The 19062-nt window shown below is 36.2% G+C and overlaps 1 protein-coding gene across 1 annotated transcript in view; it reads right to left on the reverse strand.

Moving 5' to 3' along the window:
• Positions 1–304: 304 nt before the first annotated feature.
• Positions 305–19062, reverse strand: part of SNX29 (sorting nexin 29) — an 87452-nt gene continuing 68694 nt past the window's right edge. The window contains exon 21 of the mRNA XM_054391275.1: positions 305–472. Coding sequence (XP_054247250.1) covers positions 343–472 — 130 coding nt within the window. The 3' untranslated portion in view covers positions 305–342. The remainder of the gene's footprint in view (positions 473–19062) is intronic.

The following is a 19062-nucleotide window of genomic DNA, read 5'->3' on the forward strand; positions in this document are numbered from 1 at the left end:
TACATGTAGAAAGAAACACAGTACAAACACAGAATTCATAGTAACAGAGAAAGTTCAGAATAACAAAAGAGACTATGTGCAATGCAGCTTTACAAAACAAAGAAAATGCCTCTCAGTTTGCTGAGCTCTCATGAAGAGCCCTCGTATTCTTTTGAGAAAGTGATTACTGCCTTCCAAAGTAGTTAATCAGGATATGACCCTTAGTAATAAATGTCTCCTTTCAGGATTTAAGTTGATGCAGCTGTAGTCTCTTCAGGAGCTTAAATTATAAATATAGGCTAGGAAGGAATCACAGAACAACTTAAAGTATGTGGTGCCAGTATTCACAATTCTGAAAGAGGGTCAAAGATCACCACTCTGAGGTTCCAGGTTTCGTGGCTCCCTTTGATGACTGCGAGATAGCCTGGGGAAGCGTGTAGCCACTCTTGAGCGGTTGCTTTTGCTCATTGCTTCTCCAGAAGGTGGAATATCACTAGGAAGACAAAAAATAAATACAGCAGCAGCTAGTTTACATTATACATAAATTATTCTGTAATTATTCCAAACATGAAAAAAGCAGATGTTATGAGAGCCTGGCACATGACTGCAAAGTACAGCACACATCTTCAGCAACACAGAACTTCATTCTTTCTACTGGTGTCTCAAGTGAATCACAAAATGGGCTCTTTCAAAAATGAGAAGTAGTAGAACTTTTGATACTTTCTGGAAGATTGAAGATTACAGGATAAAAGCACATCTCTATGAGTTGCAGTTCAGAAATGGTGGGAAAACCATTTTGAAGTGATAAAAATACAGGCAAAATAGACAAGACCTTGGATGATGGTCTACTCTACTTAACAATCCTCTACTTGTGGATGGATGTATCATTACATGATGACGTACACTGGTAATACATCCCTCTTGGGAATTCTTCAATCTCTTCTGACCCACAACAGTCTAGTCTTATATGAATGAGCCTTTTGGAAAAGACTTTGGAATAAGTACATTAAGTTCAAAAACAAGCAGTAACAAAAAATTCCAGCTTACCTAGGTGATATTCAGAGGCTATAGACTCCTCGGAACACTACAGTATAAAGGGACAGCATTGTACTTGTGCCATTCTTTTAGAGACTCCACATGGGTTTTAATTATACTGCTTACATACAGATCAATTAATAAAACAAAATTCTGCATTTTGCAACTCAGCTAAGCAATATAATTACACAGTGTACACAGACAAGCTTAATTTTAAAAGTTTTTTTAAAACCTGACTTAAAATACCTATCTTTAGAGCGTGTTAACAAGTCCATAAGGGAGGAATTCCTCACCTACACTTCTCAGATATATTTTAAGACAATGGCTGACTTTACGTTGTTCCTGTTTTCATGCAGAACGACCTTCCTCACAGGTCAGTCAGCCCTGCAAAAGCCATAGCACACTCAGGTTTAACTCCAGCGTTTTGAGCAGCCACATGGGAGAGACCTTAGCAAAGCAAAGGCCTTTAACGAGTTCTGGGACTGAGTGGAAAATGCACTTGCAAGAAGTAGAGCACTTGTTATGGCAGCTGCATCACTAGTAGCCATCAGCTTTGCACCTACAATGCACACATTGGCCATTACTCACTATTTTTTTTTTAATGCAGTAGAGAAAAAAATGCATTCAGTTCAGATGCTAAACATTAACAAAATAAATTTATGGGGTTTAATGACAATGTACTGTCTATGTTTCTGCACAGGTCAGTCTGACATAACCCTAGTTAAAACAACGAAGGATTCACCACACTCCTATTATTTTTCTTGTCACTAGAATAAAACCTCTAAAAATTAATTTAGCATACATTATTAATTCTTGGTAGCCAAGGGTAATTGGACTTCCACCTCTGGTCCTGTGATTTCTAATTTTGAAGCACAGCAATGCTATCTAAGTTGCTGTAGAGAATTCTGATCATGTGAATCCAATTTCAGCTGTGCTCATTAGCATGCATTTCTTTTAGCAACATGAATATTATTACTCATTATTTTTACACCATTTATAAAATTGCAGCTAAGCAGTTGATACTCTAATGCTTGTAAAATACAGCAGAGAGGGTTCAGATTTTGTCTTAAAATAGGTATTTTTCAGAGCATGTAAATACAAAAGCATCTAAATATCAAATATACAATGGAATAAATTTTCACCCCACTGGGCTTTTCTCAATCTAAAATAGGATAATTTACCAGCATGATGGCTTCTCCTGATAGTACTTTAGCTTTACCAGACCGACAGACAACTACTTCAGGGCTATGTGGTAGTTTACATTGCAGAAGAAAGCACAGTGTTATGTGCAATTACTGTAATTTGGTGATTGCTTTATTGAAAGTACATTTTAATACACAAGCTCCTCCTGCTGGCATTTCCACAAAATGACATTAGTGTCACCCCAGTGGGAAGTCACTTACTTCTCCCTCCTGGAGGAAAACTGCCACTCAAAGAAAAAAAAGTGGGAAAGGTGCAAAATTAATTCCCGTAAAATGAAGAGATATGAATCAACATCATTCTGCCCTCACAGGCAAGGCTGAAGTAGTAAGATCCTCTTAGGATAATGACATGAACACCAATGTCTGTGAATGAAGGAAAAAGTTGCAAGCAATTCTGTTAAATTAAATGATGGTACTCCAGAACAAGATGTATCAGATAACCTGATGAGACAGAACTTGTCTTAAATAACTTAGTTGATTTTTATAATGACAACTGAAATTCTAAGAAAAATCATTATGCTATGTAAGTTTACAGAAAACAGTTTTTATCTCAGAAATTAGCTCTTCATGCATCCAGTATGGAAAAGAAAACTAGAGCTTAAATTGAATTTATCAACTTCCACACAAACAGATGCTGGATAGCAAAAAAAGCTTAGCATATTTTTTAAGTTATACATTTAATATCCTAAGCCCCTTTCTATCCTCTCTCCTCCAAAACCTGGTAAGAAAACTTACCATCTTCATTGTCTCTTTCAGCTCTCACTTTTTAGTCTACGATTAAAATGCTGACTTTCAAATAACACCCAGAAAGTTTAACTACTAAATCGGGGACTAAAATTACCATCCACCTCCAAATGCATGGTAATCAAATAGGAAGAGAAGATTAATCTTCCATGTCTTCTGTCTCCTTTTACTAGATTGAATAGTTTAGTTCTGGTCTTGAGGTCAAATCATACTTCAGAGTATGTGGCATTAAACAAGACACCTATCGGCAGTTTGACAGGTCAGATATTCCATGAACTCTTGGGCAGAGGCATGAAGACTTAAAAATTACTCTGTCAGTATTTCTGGCAAATGCACATGAAAATGAAATTGAGACACGTGCTCTGAACCTATTTTTTCCAATCTGAGTTTGGGATCAAGGAGGGTGGAATAAGCATACCTACACACAATGCTTGCAAATCCCCACATTCACCTCATTCAGACAGTCTCCAGGCCAGGTTTCTGGGACTGAGTTAGGGTTCTCCTACAGGTGATGGTTTTATTCAGATTAAAACACAAATTTAAAATATGTAAATCTAACCCAGGAAGTAGTTATTCTAGAATTACTTTTACAGAACTATCCCAAGTCCCTGTGGTAAGCACTTACTGTTCAAGTCCACATCTGTCTGAGATACATCTGTTCAGCTTTAATAAAATATTCTTTGTTCATCCTATTACCTTCTTAGCCACTCGAGTCTTAACAGGGTTTAATTTTCTAGGCTGAGTCTGGCAGGCAGCCAGTTGCTTGCCAGGCATTAGCCTGTTCAGCAGTGGAATGTCCAAGTATTAAAAAGCTCAAGCTCTTTTCTACATTCTAGGTTTGTCCCATTTGGAAGAAAATAGCAACCTGGTGAGGCAATCAATTCCTTCTTCCCACCAGGTCATTGTTTAGCTTTTAAGCATTCCTGATTGATCTGCCCAGCATTTGTTTGGATACCAATTCAGTTCCATCGATTTTGTCTTGGTGTCAAGTTCTGCCTGAGGTGCATCTGTAGAAAACAGCTTAAAATAACTGGTCTTTTAAATCAGCTTCTAGTTTATTCATACCTTTCATTTCTTGCTGTGTATCAAAATGCAAACTGCATTTTGTGTGTTTTTCCTTACACACATATGAACTGCAGTATTCTCTTAGCTGATGCTGTGAACATTTACATGAAGATATTTATTTCCCATCTCACTGTCTACCCTTCAGGATAGAATTAGAGAGGGAAATTACTCAGGAAAAAGTGTTAGAAATTGGAAATACTTTCATAACAGCTAGAGATCAGAGAGCTGAAGTAATAAGCACATCTTGGGAGCGTACCAAAGCTCAGGATCAGGTACTTCATATATCATATGTAAATATATCTTTGGAGTTACTCATTATTCTAGTTTTGCTTGAGTTGTATTAAACATAGTTCAAGAAGAATGGCATTAGCTGTCAGATAAATCTGGGGACACTTTTTTTGCCAGTTTCTTCAATTAATATTTTTGTCATGATAATAATCTAATTTATGGATATAACCTCAATATTTAATGTGGCAAACAAACTTCAGGCAGTCAGCTTTCTCAAAAAGTTAGTATTAAACAATGCCTATATTATACTGAGATCCTTATTAGACAAATGAGAACTAATTCTGACTTGCCAATCTGCCAATTACAATAAGCTAAAACACCTCTTCAGTCGCATTACTAAGAAAGGCTCTGACTTCATCAAATCATTTTATATACTCTAGTAACTCCTGCTTTGCTGTGGTCTGGGTAAAATCTTTGTTTCCAGTTGTCAAAGTGTAAAAAGAATTGAAGCCACATTCCTGCCATCACTCCCAATTTTGTAGAAATGAAATATAATTATTAATGAGAAATTGTAACCTCCATATATTAATATAATTTATATAATATAATTAATATAATATAGTTGGGATGTTTAAATCATCAGCTATTAACAGAAGAGATAGAAAGATATGGGAAGATAATCCCTCCCTTTGACACTGAAAATCCTGAAGACACTATTAGAGCAAACTTGTCAGGTTAAAAACTGAGTAATCGTTTCTTATCAAGGTCAGATCTGATTTGATCCAAGAATTGACAAGCATTAATTCTAATATTCTATCCAACTGTTTAATTAATACACAGCTCCTAATTCCACATACATACTCCTGCATCGTAACACAGTAGTCATAATGACGTATTCAATCTCTTCTTGCTGTGAAATAATTACACATAATCATGCTTCCATTTGTTATAATTTGAATGATCCTGACTTGAATATTCTCATGCTACAAAACAGTTCCCATGCCAGCACGAAGATTTTCTCCACAAACTTCATCTGCATTGATATTTGAGTTTTTCTGTAAACTGTGACACTGTACATAATTCAGGATGATCAGGTCTCTTTTTTATTCCATTAACCTTACTTTGAAGTTGGCAGAACAAGATGGTTACTGTACTGTAAACATTTATTAACCATTAAAAATATCCTGTAAAACAAATAATAGCTGTGATAAATTTTGGATGAGATACACTCACCATACCCCGTAAAAATACCTTCCATTAGTTTACATCTGAGCAACAATTATACTTGGAGTCTTGTTCCTTGTATAGTGACACCTGCACTTAGGCACAGTTACTTTCCATCTCTGGTGGTGCCCCAGCTAGGGTAACATCATGCACAAATACTCACATAGTGTACAACAAGTAATCACACAGACGACCCCTTCAGGTCTAGCTAGAAAGCCAGAAACCACTAACCACATATAAGAAAAAGTTCACCATAATACACAATTTCTTTGTAATTGATATAATTGTACTTCAATGATTAGTTGAGAGGCAGTAACTTTGGTTATTCCATCCATTCCCATCTAGAAATCACCAACATTCTATTCTGTTGGTGGTTAGGTGAATTTATCTAAGTAGTACGATCTACCACTTCTCAGTGATAGGTAATTTAACGAACAAATGGTTTAGAAGCAGAACATGTTCCAAGGTTGTTTATATAATAACAAAATGTAGGATTTGCTTTCAGAAGAACAGTGTTGGGTGAATACCTGGATTTATTTTTTCCTGCCAGTACTGTAATTATTATCTTTAAGGAAAGCAAAGACAGATCAAGGATACATTTTTATTGAAAATATTGAGATAACTAAACCCAGAAGATGTGCATCAGGATTCACAAAGCATCATATATGTGAAAATAAAAGGAATAAAACTCCTGTTTGACAAGTAGCAATTCCAATGTGCTGAGACAGCAGTGCATTACAGTGACTAGCCAGGCACCTCCTCCTCCATATTCACAAGCTGTTTGCATGCAACAATGACATGGAATGGAGACAACCTTAATTACCAAATTAGCTTTTAAACACACCATAATCAATAGGACTAGTGGTGGAATTAATAGAAGTAGTTCACAGCAAGCCTGTTCTCAGACACCAGCATATGAGAAGCCAGTGAAAGGAGTTCCGTATTTACACCTGTGGGCTACCCACCTCTAGTTTCCACAAAACAAAACCCGCAAAAAGTCAACTACCTTTTATGCCAAGTGGCACCAAAAAAAAAAAAAAAAAATTACCATCTCATCTAGTTTGCCTAATTTTGTCAACATCACAGGGAAGCAAAATCTGAAATCTTAAAACATTTCTTCCTTCCTGTTCATCTCTATCATTTACCTGACACTGAGCTCACCAAGATACTTACACTAATTTCTGTTAAACGCTTGAATATTCCTGCTTTACTTCACCATGTCTCACTGTTAACCCTCAACACTACATAATTCAGCTTCATGGGTAATGCCACACAATTACCAGTCTCCTATTCCAGACACCTGCTACCCATGTTTCCAGTTGCTCAGGGAGCAAACAGCTGTTGGTGTTTTAGTTCTGAGCTGTGGTAATGGCCTGGGTTTATCTAGTCAGCTGCTGTTTCTCTGTTGAAAAGCTTTGTCTCCTCCATGCTCCCTGACTCGTCTTTGCTCCAAGTTCAGACAGGGAAGAATATTTGCCCACAAGCACTAGCATTTATGCTTCAGTGCAGTTTAAACAGTTTCCATAGGAATAATGCAACTTAGCTGTCTTTGCTTTGAGTTTCACAAGTATGCCCATCATAAAAACCAACCTGCACAAATAATTACCGTTATTAAAGAATAAAACTCTTCTTCTAAAATTACCATAAATGTAAATGGAATGATAAAGAAAAGTTGTGATCAAAATATGTTGTTTTGATCTTCCAAGCAAGTGCTTGAGTTTTAATTGCTCCATCAAGTTAAGAGGTATCAGCTGCTTCTCTCAAGTGTCTTAATTTCTCGTGAAGATTACAGCATAATATTAACATATGCAACAAGGCAGGAGAGAGCTGCCATGACTGTTCTCAGGGACGGATCCTGATCTGAACGGATGTCATGTTAACAGTAACAGCTATGAATGTGAAACATAAAAACTACTCATAGAATCCTACAAAATCATAACTCTTTTCTGGAAAATACGTTGGCAATAATAAAAGTGAAGAACAGTGCTTTATAGCAATCACTCTGGGGTTTGTGGGTTGTTGTTTTTTGTTTGTTTGTTTGTTTTTAAATACCAAGGGTACTTTACTGCACTCCAACCATAACCTAGATACCAAGAGTGATCCATGAAGGAAAACCTCAAAAATACAGGCCTTAATCTCAGTTCGTGGGAATCTGCAGATTGTTCTTAATGTTAAGCTATTATTTTCAGTTTCCCTAAGCTAAAACCAACTCACACAGAAAACAGTGCACCTGGAAACATAATCATAGAGAGTAAGCTGAGGCTTGGCACAGTGGAATTAAACCCGTACTCTCCAAATAAACAGAAGTAATCAAGATGGGAAAATATGTAAATAAAGTACAGAACTGAGTACTGTCAACAAATAACAAGGGAAATATTGACTTTGTTCTTGGTAATGAAGATGAGGACAAATGTTTACATTTAATCCAACACAGAAATTGAAGCTAATCACAGAAGGTATGACACTGCCCAGTAAATGACTACAGGAGCCAGCTTGGGCTGCAACATTCTTGATGGATTAGACAGAACCTAAACAAGCATCAGCCTGTCCAGCAAAAGGAAGATTACAGTAACTGGCAAACAAAATCACATTTTCTGTTTAGTTAGATTTCAATTATTTTCTCTGTAAGAAAGAAAATAACAATGATAAATATAGCCTTATCCTTTTTTTAATTACAATGCCAAACTAGGCAAACAGGAAGCAAAATTTGCTATTGATGCCAACAGGAGTTAAATGCACAGTACACTGCTGGCCATGAGCTCCTGGAGTTCGGGGTCAGTACTCCAGGTACCATCAGATTCAGAATATTTACCATGTTGATTATCTTGGTCCCTCTCTAATGCAGATGCAACTTTGCCAATGAGTTCAAAATAAAAATAAATACAATTTGCAATAAGCTTGCCCCTTGACAGAATATTAACAAAAAGCCAGTCCAGGACAACAGTGATCACCTGTAACTCTCACATTGCTGCCAGCCATTTAAGCGCGACTCCAGCACTGGAGGTGCATGCCTGGCAAATGGACAGTAGCAACTTACGAGCTGCTGAATGTTGTCAGTTCTCAGCTGCATAGAGAAGCTGGTAAACAGCTGCTGGTACACAAAGTATCTGCTTCAGCAGAGTTTTATCCCAGAAGAAGTTATGGGATTACAGGAAAGGCACTTATATCTTTTTCCTATTAATTCTCCACAAAGTTCCCTCTTTCATCATCTTTTAAAGTTTTGTGGCTGTCAGCCACATGAAAATTTTGGTGTGACTAGACAACCTTTGTAGAGGACATTTTATGGCTCTGAATACATTTCAAACTAAATGATAAGTGAAAAAGCGGCTGAACCACCCTCCCTGGTTCAGAGACACATCAATGAAGTATCTGTAGTTAGAGGTCAATATTACACATGAATGTACACAGTACCAGAAAGCAGTAAAGATGATGAGGAATTTTATCCTTGTTAGGGTAGTCCTGCTTTGCAAACAGCAGGAGAAAAGTCTTAGGAGACACTGTATACAGCATGTGCCTACAGTACCTCCTTGCCCAGAAAGCAAAGGACTATGCTGATGCAATGTGAAGACTATTTATGGCCTACATAGGTGTGCAGGTGGTACATATCAACTCGACTGCACTAACAATGGCTCTACAGTCAGACATGACACTCTCTTAATCTTACACATAGAGCTACCCTGTGCTTAGAAAAAGCCGGCCACTGGATTTTGTTATAGTCTTAAGGATTTACATACACTTGACTCAGCTGTAGCACTAACAGTAAAAATATGATAAAATATTCCATCTGCCTGACAATGCAAGCCAGCCCTGTTTTATTTCCCTTTGGTTACAACTAGCAATTCTCAATAGCTAGAGCTTTGGGATTTATCCCTTTCAGTATGTAGGAGTCTTCTACTGAAAGATTTTTAAAGGAGCCAGATATTCAGAGCTGTTCAGTATGATTTACCCAGAAACTGTTTTAAGACTAGCAAACAAAATCTCTTACAAAGAAATAATTTATGAGTTCTTAAAGGTTAGAATAAAATTTCAGATGCAAGATTTCAGAATAAGAGTGGACACAGAATAGTAAGAAACAGATTCTTTGGCTCATTTTGCAGTTGCTGTTTACAAGGCAGATTCCTAACTACAGGGAATGGCAGTCCCTGCAGACCCTCATGTTACTGGTTCTTCTTACTACATATCATCCATTCTGTGAAACCCTTCAGTGTAATTCTGGTATACTTTTAAAATCTTGAAAATAAACCTTCATACTGCTGTTGATATAATAACACTTTGGGGGACTGTGTAGTTCATATATGAAGATTTGAAGAAAAATTACTCTGGTCTGCTCTTGGAGACAGTAACATCAGCCTTTTCAGAACAAATCTTTCCTGCAGTTTGTCTAAATTGCATTGTTTCAGCAAAAGTAAACTGAAGAAACCTGTTCCATTACAAAGCAGCTCTGCTTTAGGAACTCTGCAGCTATTCTGACTACATAATCACAGACAAGAACAGCCCAATGTTAAACCTAGACTGAAGTATAAACATACAAACTACTTCAGTCATGTTGTCCCTGGGTTAGGGTCATACTGAAAACAGTAAGTGTAACAAGTATGGAGAAGGTATCAGTGCAATCTCTGCATGCTGCAGGTGAACTGGAGCTCTGTGATGAAGCTACCTCTATTATTTCCACATAGACCTCAACAGTTTAGGTCGTTTTGCATTTCTGAACCAGCATTTAGCCTAATTTGAACCTACAGAGAATGTATTTGAAGACCTCTGAAACAGTTTAAAGCACATTCCTAAAAAACTAGCAGCAAACACTTTCTTCACTCATTTGTTAATGATGTGAAATGATATGGCAGGGATACACATACATGTAATTAATTTTTGTTATTAATAGATGAATGCCCATAATTACAACAAGTTATTCTAAAATCCTTCAGCTAACTGTTCATAGATTCTGCTATCACCACAGAAGTGCCAAACATATTAAAAATACTCCACAAAAATAGCAGCTGAAATACAAGAGAATTGAACGGACTATGTTTATAGCTGGCAGACTAACAAAAGCAAGGAACAAAGCTTCTGTAGGATGTTTTGAATTTCAGTGATGGTGTGTAGCTAATTCATGCTGTTTTCACATGAAAAAATTGATGGCTGATGAAATATTTTTTCAATACAAGTTCAAATGAGGAAAAGAAATAACCCACCTCCTTTTGAAAAACCATGCAGTTAGGCATAAACAAACTTGTTATAGTCTGGATTAAAGCCAAGAACATGCACAAGTACAGAGATACCTCCCTTATGAAGATTATTTGCTTCCTATATTTGAATGGATGCATCCATTTATCCATTACTGACAATGCTGCACAGAAAGGGGCACAAATAAGCACTGGAAGACTGCAACATAAGATGTAGAAACAGATTTTTCTAAACCACATTTTCATGAGTATTCCTTATTGTTTCACATGATAAAAGAAAAGAATAAAGCTTATATAGCCTTCTCTCAAGCAAAGCCTCTTTTACTCCTCAAAATCTTTTCCGTGGTGGAAAAGCAATTAAACTTATTTTTTGGGTGTATTCCCAGTGAAATAAGCATTACAAAATAGGTTTTCCTTGCAATACTCCAAATCTATTGAATCTATTAAGAGAAAAATGTTGAAGTCATGTTCTTTCATTAGCAAATTAATTTTTTTAAAACTTGCCATTTTTGTAACTATAGCAAATTCACATATGGGAGTCTATTTACACACGTGTTCTCATTTAAAGTACAGTGTTTTTTAACACTTGCTCTCTTTTTTTTCCTCTCCTAACAGATTTCTCAAGGGCAACTGAACTGAGATATTGACATTTCAGGAGATCTGCAGCAAACATCATAAACTCATGTTTGAGAGCTTAGATTACGTATTTTTGATAATGGATTACTTAAATACACTGTGCCAAAACTGCTTCCAAATGCCATCCTGTGCCAAAATTGTTTGCAAATGTCACAGAGAACCACCCAATATGAAAAGGGCCCTTTCCTTAATCTAGAGTGATTACTTCCGCACAAAGGCCTGATCTAAGGGCTACAGAATACAAACACTGCTTGACTGATGCTTGCTGTGCCCCACTGTGACTCTCATCAGTAAGAAATGAAAGCCTGCAGTGACTTACAGGAACTGGTCCTCGGCTTTCTGCATCAGATACCTTGAAAAAAATACCACTTCCAATTTCACAGAATGTCAGAAAGACAATTTGGTGATAAGACAATAGATGTTTGGGAATTGAAAAGAGAACACAAGTCTATTGCCCTGACTAAAAGGAGATACAGCTAACCTGCGAGGTCATGTCACCCAGACTCTGGTTCCTAAACAATAAATCCACTAAATGATGCTCTCTGGAAAGCGTTGCCTTTGTATATCAAATATACACTTACTGCTAGGTGATTTCTTCCATTCTTCCATACTTTAGAAAGTCTTGGAATAAAGCTGATTTTGTAGATCACCTGCACAGTTAGCAAGGATCTTAACCAAGCTGCCCTTTTAATAGGATTCAAGCTGAAAATGGCAAGTCAAAGCCTTTCTCTTGAACATACACTCTCAATTTAAGTCACTGGTGTTTGTACCTGTAGTCACTCATTAAAAGTTGTGTCTATTACTTGCATGCCTTTTGTAAGTAGAAATTTGAACTTCTCATGGATCTCCAGACTGAGGCTTTTCCAGTATTCTGGCATTCAAACAAAAAAAAAAAAATTAAAAAAAAAAATTTGCAGCATTAGTACTATCACTGTATGCAGAGAAATAATAAATACACCATCAAAAGCGGTCTCCTCTAAGGCATTGTTTTGAAGATCTTGAATGGTAACTAAGGCTTATAGATCCCAGCTCTCACATCCATCTGCACTTGCACACAGACTGCTCTGACTGACCAGATGGCTTCTTACAAAACAACATGTTTATATTTTCCAAAACACTTTCTGGTGGTACACTTATTTTCTGTGAGAGACCTGCAGATGGTTCCCTTCCACTATCTATAAATTCTCCAAAATATATCTCCTGAACTAGCTGTTATGCAATCTTCAGCTACATATGCTGATATTTGACTGTGAATATCTGAAGCTGGCAATTTTCTTAAAATAATCTTCATAAAGAGAAACTTAACAAGCAATTATAGATCAGCTAGTTTAAGTGCAGCTGTAGAATAAATATTACAAAATGTTTTTCAAATTTCAGTAGGCCAAAAACTAATCTTTGAAAGCCATAATTTCATTACAAGGAATTCATGTAGATTTGGCCAAGTGTGGTCTTGTTTAACTTGAATTCTTTCACAAAATTACTGCCACAGAAAACAAAGGACTTAACTTCCTTTACATATCATGTATACTTGTTTATGAATACAGAAAGATCTGAAACGTTCATCATTACTGCTATCTAAAAGTAAGGAAGAAAGAAAAGCCTGTAAGATCTCTTAGCTATTCAAGTAGAAATACATTCTGTGTGCTTGTAAGAAAATTTTTGTCTATTCTGTAGAGATGTCAGTCTCTCTTCAAATGTAAAAATGCCAATTTTACAACTGCTAGTAATCAGACACAGACTAGGAGGTTAATGGAAAGCAGCCCTATGTACACTGGTTTGTATTTTACTGTTTTCATTATTATACTTTGCAACTCTTGATTATCGTTTTGTATGAGACCTAAATCACGCATTTGTTTTTATCCCAGATTTAAGTTTAACACTAGCATTCCATCTGACACATTAACCCACCGCAGAGCCTACTGAACTGAGAAGACACCTCTCTCAAGCTCTCAGTGAGACCTGATTTAACAAAGACAGACTGGTAAATTGAGTTGACAGGCAGAATTTGAGGCAAGTCTGGCTGAGCTGTGCAGGGTGCACAGACTGAGCAGCGCACACAATGAAATGACTGACAGAATGCCACAATGAATCAGAGATACAAATATGGTCAGAATCAACCATAATATTGTATCTGGAAGAGCTGCTGGTTAGCTTACCTTGCCAGGTGTTTCCATTTCCTTTTATTTTTCCATTGAGTTCATATCTTAGGCCTAGAGAATGAGCAGAGTAGCCCTACACAGATAGTATCACAGATGTCTGTATTTTAAGCAGTAGTAAAATAGTCACCTAGACTTCATTTTGTGAGGATGCACATATGCTCCACAAATGCACATTTCCTATTTTATATATCACATCCACTTACAGTATATTGATAGCAATAAACAGAGACAATGGAGTTTTAGAACTGTGCAAGGAAAAGGTTTCTTACGGAGGAAATACAGATATGGATTCTAAGGCTTCAGGATGAGTACCATATATATGTATGCACTGGGGTGAGGAAATTATCTCAGAATCTACTGAATGCTTTCCATGAGCAAAAATTGATTTAAAAGTATGCAGCATTCTACTGTTCTACCTTCCAAAATATATTTTGAGAAAACTACCAGTTTAAGGCACTTTGACTACACCTCTCCAAGTTGAAAACCTCACTTGGGAGTCTCACTGCACAAGTCACTCCAGTTAAAAGAATGACTCCAGTGAACAACTGCCTAGTTTTGCAATATGGACTTTTCTGATTTTATGCACTGTTGTTAACTTATTTTACATTAGAACCTACACACTGGACTGTGCGCCCTAACAACATATTCTGTTCCTATGTGCAATTAATTAAATATATTAACCAGTGCTGATAGAAGGCAAAAAGAGGGTAAAGTGAGTATATTGGTACAAAACAACAGTGCTTACAAGAAACATACATTAGTTCAGCATTTGAATGGCAAGTAAAGCTATCATATGTCTAGCTTGACTTGGTTCTTATATTCACTCAGGAAATCATGGCACATTACAAAGAAAAAGTTTCAAGATGTTTGTCAATGTTGCTGAAAGTAAAAAAAGGTAAATTGATTGCTTGATACCTTACTCCATCATAAAATGCTTTGATGCTATTAAGAATGAGGATGGTACTTTGAAGTACTGCACACTTAATTATATTAGCATTTCTAGTACTCCACTTTTCATAGCTAGGATGCAAAAATTTGTTACAGATTCAAAATTGGCATAAGGAGCTTTAAAGACTATTGAATCTACTGTTTATGAATTAGATATGGACAAAACAGAAGCAGGATGTGTGTGTGTGTGTGTGTGTGTTCACAACTAGGAACCAAATTAGCCAACCAAATACACCTTGGCAAATACTTGCCAGTTAGGGGAATAAGCAATAAGTACCCTGAAAGGAATGAGTTTTTGTTGATGGGCAATGGAAAATTAGTTGATTTGCATTTAGACCTTAAGATACAGAACTCTGCAAAGGGTATTATATATTCTTCCAGAGCAATAGCTAGATGTCTAAAACCTTATTAGCTACCTCTTTCTACTGTGATTGCCACACTTACTTTAAATATCTGTCTTGCTCTACTTTATACTGACTTTCTATCTCAGATATATGTGGGAATGGATGGTAGCTGTATCTTTTATTTCACAATTTATACAATTACAATTTACAGCCTTAAGCAGCAGCATTTTCCATTACCAAGCTAATGTTTGCTGTAAAAATCCCAGCAGAGAAAACGGACAGCTAATTCAGATTTTTATAACTGGACTTCAAAAGAGTGGGGCTCTTTTATCACTGCTGCTACTAGAAATGAGAAAAACCCAACAACTTGACCTTCATGGAAGGACTAAACTTTCCAACCGCAGAAAGAGACCTCTTACCCAATAACGATACAGGCCACAGAAGTAAGACTTTTCAAAGTGATGGAGAGTGATGGAAAGTCTTAATGAGTCACAGTCACTTGAAGAAGTGAGACACAAACAACTCATTTCCTATTCCACAACATTTTTCCTAAGTGTGACTACTCATTTCTGGATATCAATAACTGGTGCTCAAATGCATCAATCTTCCAACTAACTTGTTTTTATTCAAGATAATTTACAATCTCAGCTGTTTTGACTTCATTCTGAAACATAATAAAGATTTGACTTTATTGGCGTAAGTTAACCTGTACTTTTGAGTATTCAGCATTACCATTTCTTGTTATATTACTACTTCTTTGACAGCAATGTAAATTGAAAATAAGAAATGTAAGACAGCGAAACAGGGATGGCAGAAATTAAAACTGCATTTCTGCAAGTCTCTTTTAGTTTAATTTTATGTTACATGCAAAGTAAAGAAGAGAATTACAAATAGGTTCTCCCTATTTTACTCATCCTCAAAACTGAAACTTTCTTTACTGGCTCGAGAACCCACTCTTTGCTACCAATCCCATAAACACCTGCTACAGTACAGAATAGATATAAGGAGTTCACTTTGTAACAAGGAGTGCATACAACTTGCTTGTTACCAAGGAAACAAGGATCACTGCTGTAATGATACAAAATTGTGTGTGTTTTTATGAGAAAATCTTAACCTTTTCTTGCACTGATAGAAGTTAAGCATGTTAGAGACACAAACTTTACAGTTTAGAAAAACCATCTCTTGCTAAACACTTGCTGATTTTATTAGCAAGCAGTAAAACAGCAGGACAAAAAGGAAGAAGTAAATGCTACTAAGAAGGACAACTCTTCTCTCAAGACTGGTCTTTCATTCCTAAGTCTCTTGTTAACTGGGAGGGAAAAGACAAAAAGTGATAATACAATTCCTGGGGCCAAATGAAAAAAAAAAAAATCCACAGATATTTTGATCTGCCCAGTTCCTTAGTTAGGCTGACCAGCATTCCAACTCAACCCAAGTTGCCTAAACTAAGAAAAGTGGTTATGCCTTGTGCAAACTGGGAAACAGGCATAATCAAGAGCAATAAAGGGGATTCAAAGTGACATTAAACGATTTCTGCATGTTATAAAGGTATTAAATTTTAAAATATCAGGTAAATGGATAACTTTGCATTTTCATGGAAGGCAACTTCGTATTTTTAGTAACTCTTAGAGCCACTTTTATTATTTGTGAAAGACAGATGGAAACAGACCTATCAGAAAACACATTGCACTGTTGAAAGCTCATTTTGTACAGCACTGAAGTGTGCTGTAGCATTGAACATGGCTTTGTTCAACAATCTCCATTTGTTTCAGAGCTTCATAAATTATGGTTTTATAAAGGAAACCAATATACACCAGTTAGCTAGCAACACATAAAGTCCTTTTTGACTGTTACTGTCAACATTTTTGCCCCATGCCTCTGAACCGTGTAATGGAGAACTCTTCTTGTACATTTCTACACATATAAGGAAAATGGCAAACCATATCCTCTTCCTCATTTGTTTCACCAAGTTTGGTCACAAAATACCAGTATTGCCTGTTTTAACATTCTTCCTTTCTCAGGCAGCACTAAACAAGAATTTATTCTAAGGAAACCGTAAAAGATCACAAGCCTTCAAACACTTCCAATAGTGACTGGAGAGTATTCAATTCTAATACAGTAAACACAGAATTATTCTCCTCATAAGCACTGTAAAAGTCACTGAATACAAAGAAGCATTAAAAAAAAACTACCTGATGGAGACAGGCTCATAAATACCTATTTGTGAGGCCTGTTAAGCAATTGGTAGCAAGTAACTTTGCAGAGCAAGTCTCACTATCCTTATTGAGATGGTAACTGTGTAAGAATCATACTAATTGGAAGTGAAGTTCCTGGGTTTTTCAATGGCAAGACTCAATAATGAAGAAAGAAATACAATACTTAAAACCCTTGAGCATTATGGACATGCCAGTTTTACTGAGCACCACACCAAGGCAAACAAATGACAAATGCCTTTTTATCAAGGTGTCTTAGTCCTAGAACAACACAACACTGAACAACAAGGTGCTTCCTCAAACTGAGATAGGAAGAATGTGTTTCTGTAATATGTTTGCTATTACCCATAATCTGCAGGAGAAAATGTTTTTTATTGTACTTATACTGAATTCTGAAACACTTCTGGCTCAGTACTGTCTTAAAAATGAAAGACTGAGAACATGGAAGTGAGAGCAAGGAGCTGTGGGCAAGAGCAAGAGAACTGGCTGGCAGGAGTCAGAGACATGCGCAGAAAGTTTCTTGCATCTAAATAAAACCAAGTTACATGGGCACTGCTGGCAAATCTCCCTTAATATGACCAACTGCTGGAAAGAGAAATAGAAACTATAGAAATGCAGCTGAGAGGAATAAGAGAACTAAGAAAATCAAACATTTTCTACTCCTTTCTACTTTTGAGAAAAGGATTAACAACTACAAAAATAGTTTTAATAAACATCAAAGCATATATTCTGACTCCAGATTTTGACTTTGCTTAAATTTTGATCCAAAATGCAAAGGATTGCATTTACTTCATACTCCCTTATTATATGCAACCCATCTTCCCTTAAATATTAAGCATTTTGTATGTCTCTCTCCCTACTTATTCTTGCCCTCTTTATCACTGTTTTTCCTCTTTGTATCCTCTGATACATTTTTTTTCCTTCCTTGTTTTCCTCTAACATTCATAGACCCTCTCAACTCCTCACAGCAGGGAAAACAGAATTCATTACATTTGTAGAATGCTATGTAATACAGATCTTCAATGTCGATATCTGCCAAAACCCATAGACAATGTAACATCATAATATGATTCTTGCAGAAAGAAAAGAGATGAAAGTATGAATTCTCATACGCTTCCAGCAAACAATATTTTGTCCTACTTCTTCACATTTCAGTTAGATCAAAACAGGCACGATACTTTTTTAAGTTTGATGTCAAGCCTCATAGGTTATGAGAGACTAAAAACAAAGCTGTCAGTTACAAAGTGAGGAATGCAGAAACCAAGAATAACAGTGAGACAACTATATGATCATTAAAAACAATCCACTTCAAGTAAGATTTTGATTCTATCATGAGCAAAAATTCCACAGAACAGTACATTTCTGCACTGGAACTTCCTGCATTATCTGAACATGCTAATCAAATTCAGATATATAAGATATTTTTACTTCAACAATCATCAGTGCTTGGCAACACATTCTATTGAAAGCTAAATATTGTGTAATGTCTCTACATAGTTTTGTAAGTAGATCAATCAATTAACATAGCAATAAATTAGTTTCATTAGCATGTTTCAGGCATTAGGAGGTGCTTTACTAATTAAAAGTCACATATTTAGGCAAATGCTATTCCCAGTTTGTTAATGTAAATTATATTCCTCTTTATCAGAGTGCTTACTTACTGTTACAGAATACAACTCATATCTGTTAAAGAGATACTGAAGTCATTCAGTACCAAGTTGCTAACACAAGCTACAATTTCAAAGGATGCAGTTAGGTAAAAATCTGGCCACCAGCCACAATATATTAGCTGGATACTGTCATTTATTCTACTATAAAGCACAAATATGTACACTAATAGCTTTAAGAACTGTCATACAATCACCAGCTCCTGGGTTTAGAAATTAGCGTATTAAAAATTCTTTATTTTGCACTGAAATCACTAAGTGGTATTTCAGGGATAGCTTGCTTCTTTGCTTTTAATCTTACTGTTTATCTCATAATGCACAGTAGAATACTGGCACCACATAGACTGCAAACTGAATGAGACCAAAAGCAGATATAGGGCTTTACATGCTGTTCAGTACTAAAGAAATCTTAAAGGAATATTTCAAAGGCAGTAT

The sequence above is a fragment of the Indicator indicator genome, chromosome 22 (genome assembly GCF_027791375.1).
Source record: "Indicator indicator isolate 239-I01 chromosome 22, UM_Iind_1.1, whole genome shotgun sequence".
Lineage (NCBI taxonomy): Eukaryota > Metazoa > Chordata > Aves > Piciformes > Indicatoridae > Indicator > Indicator indicator.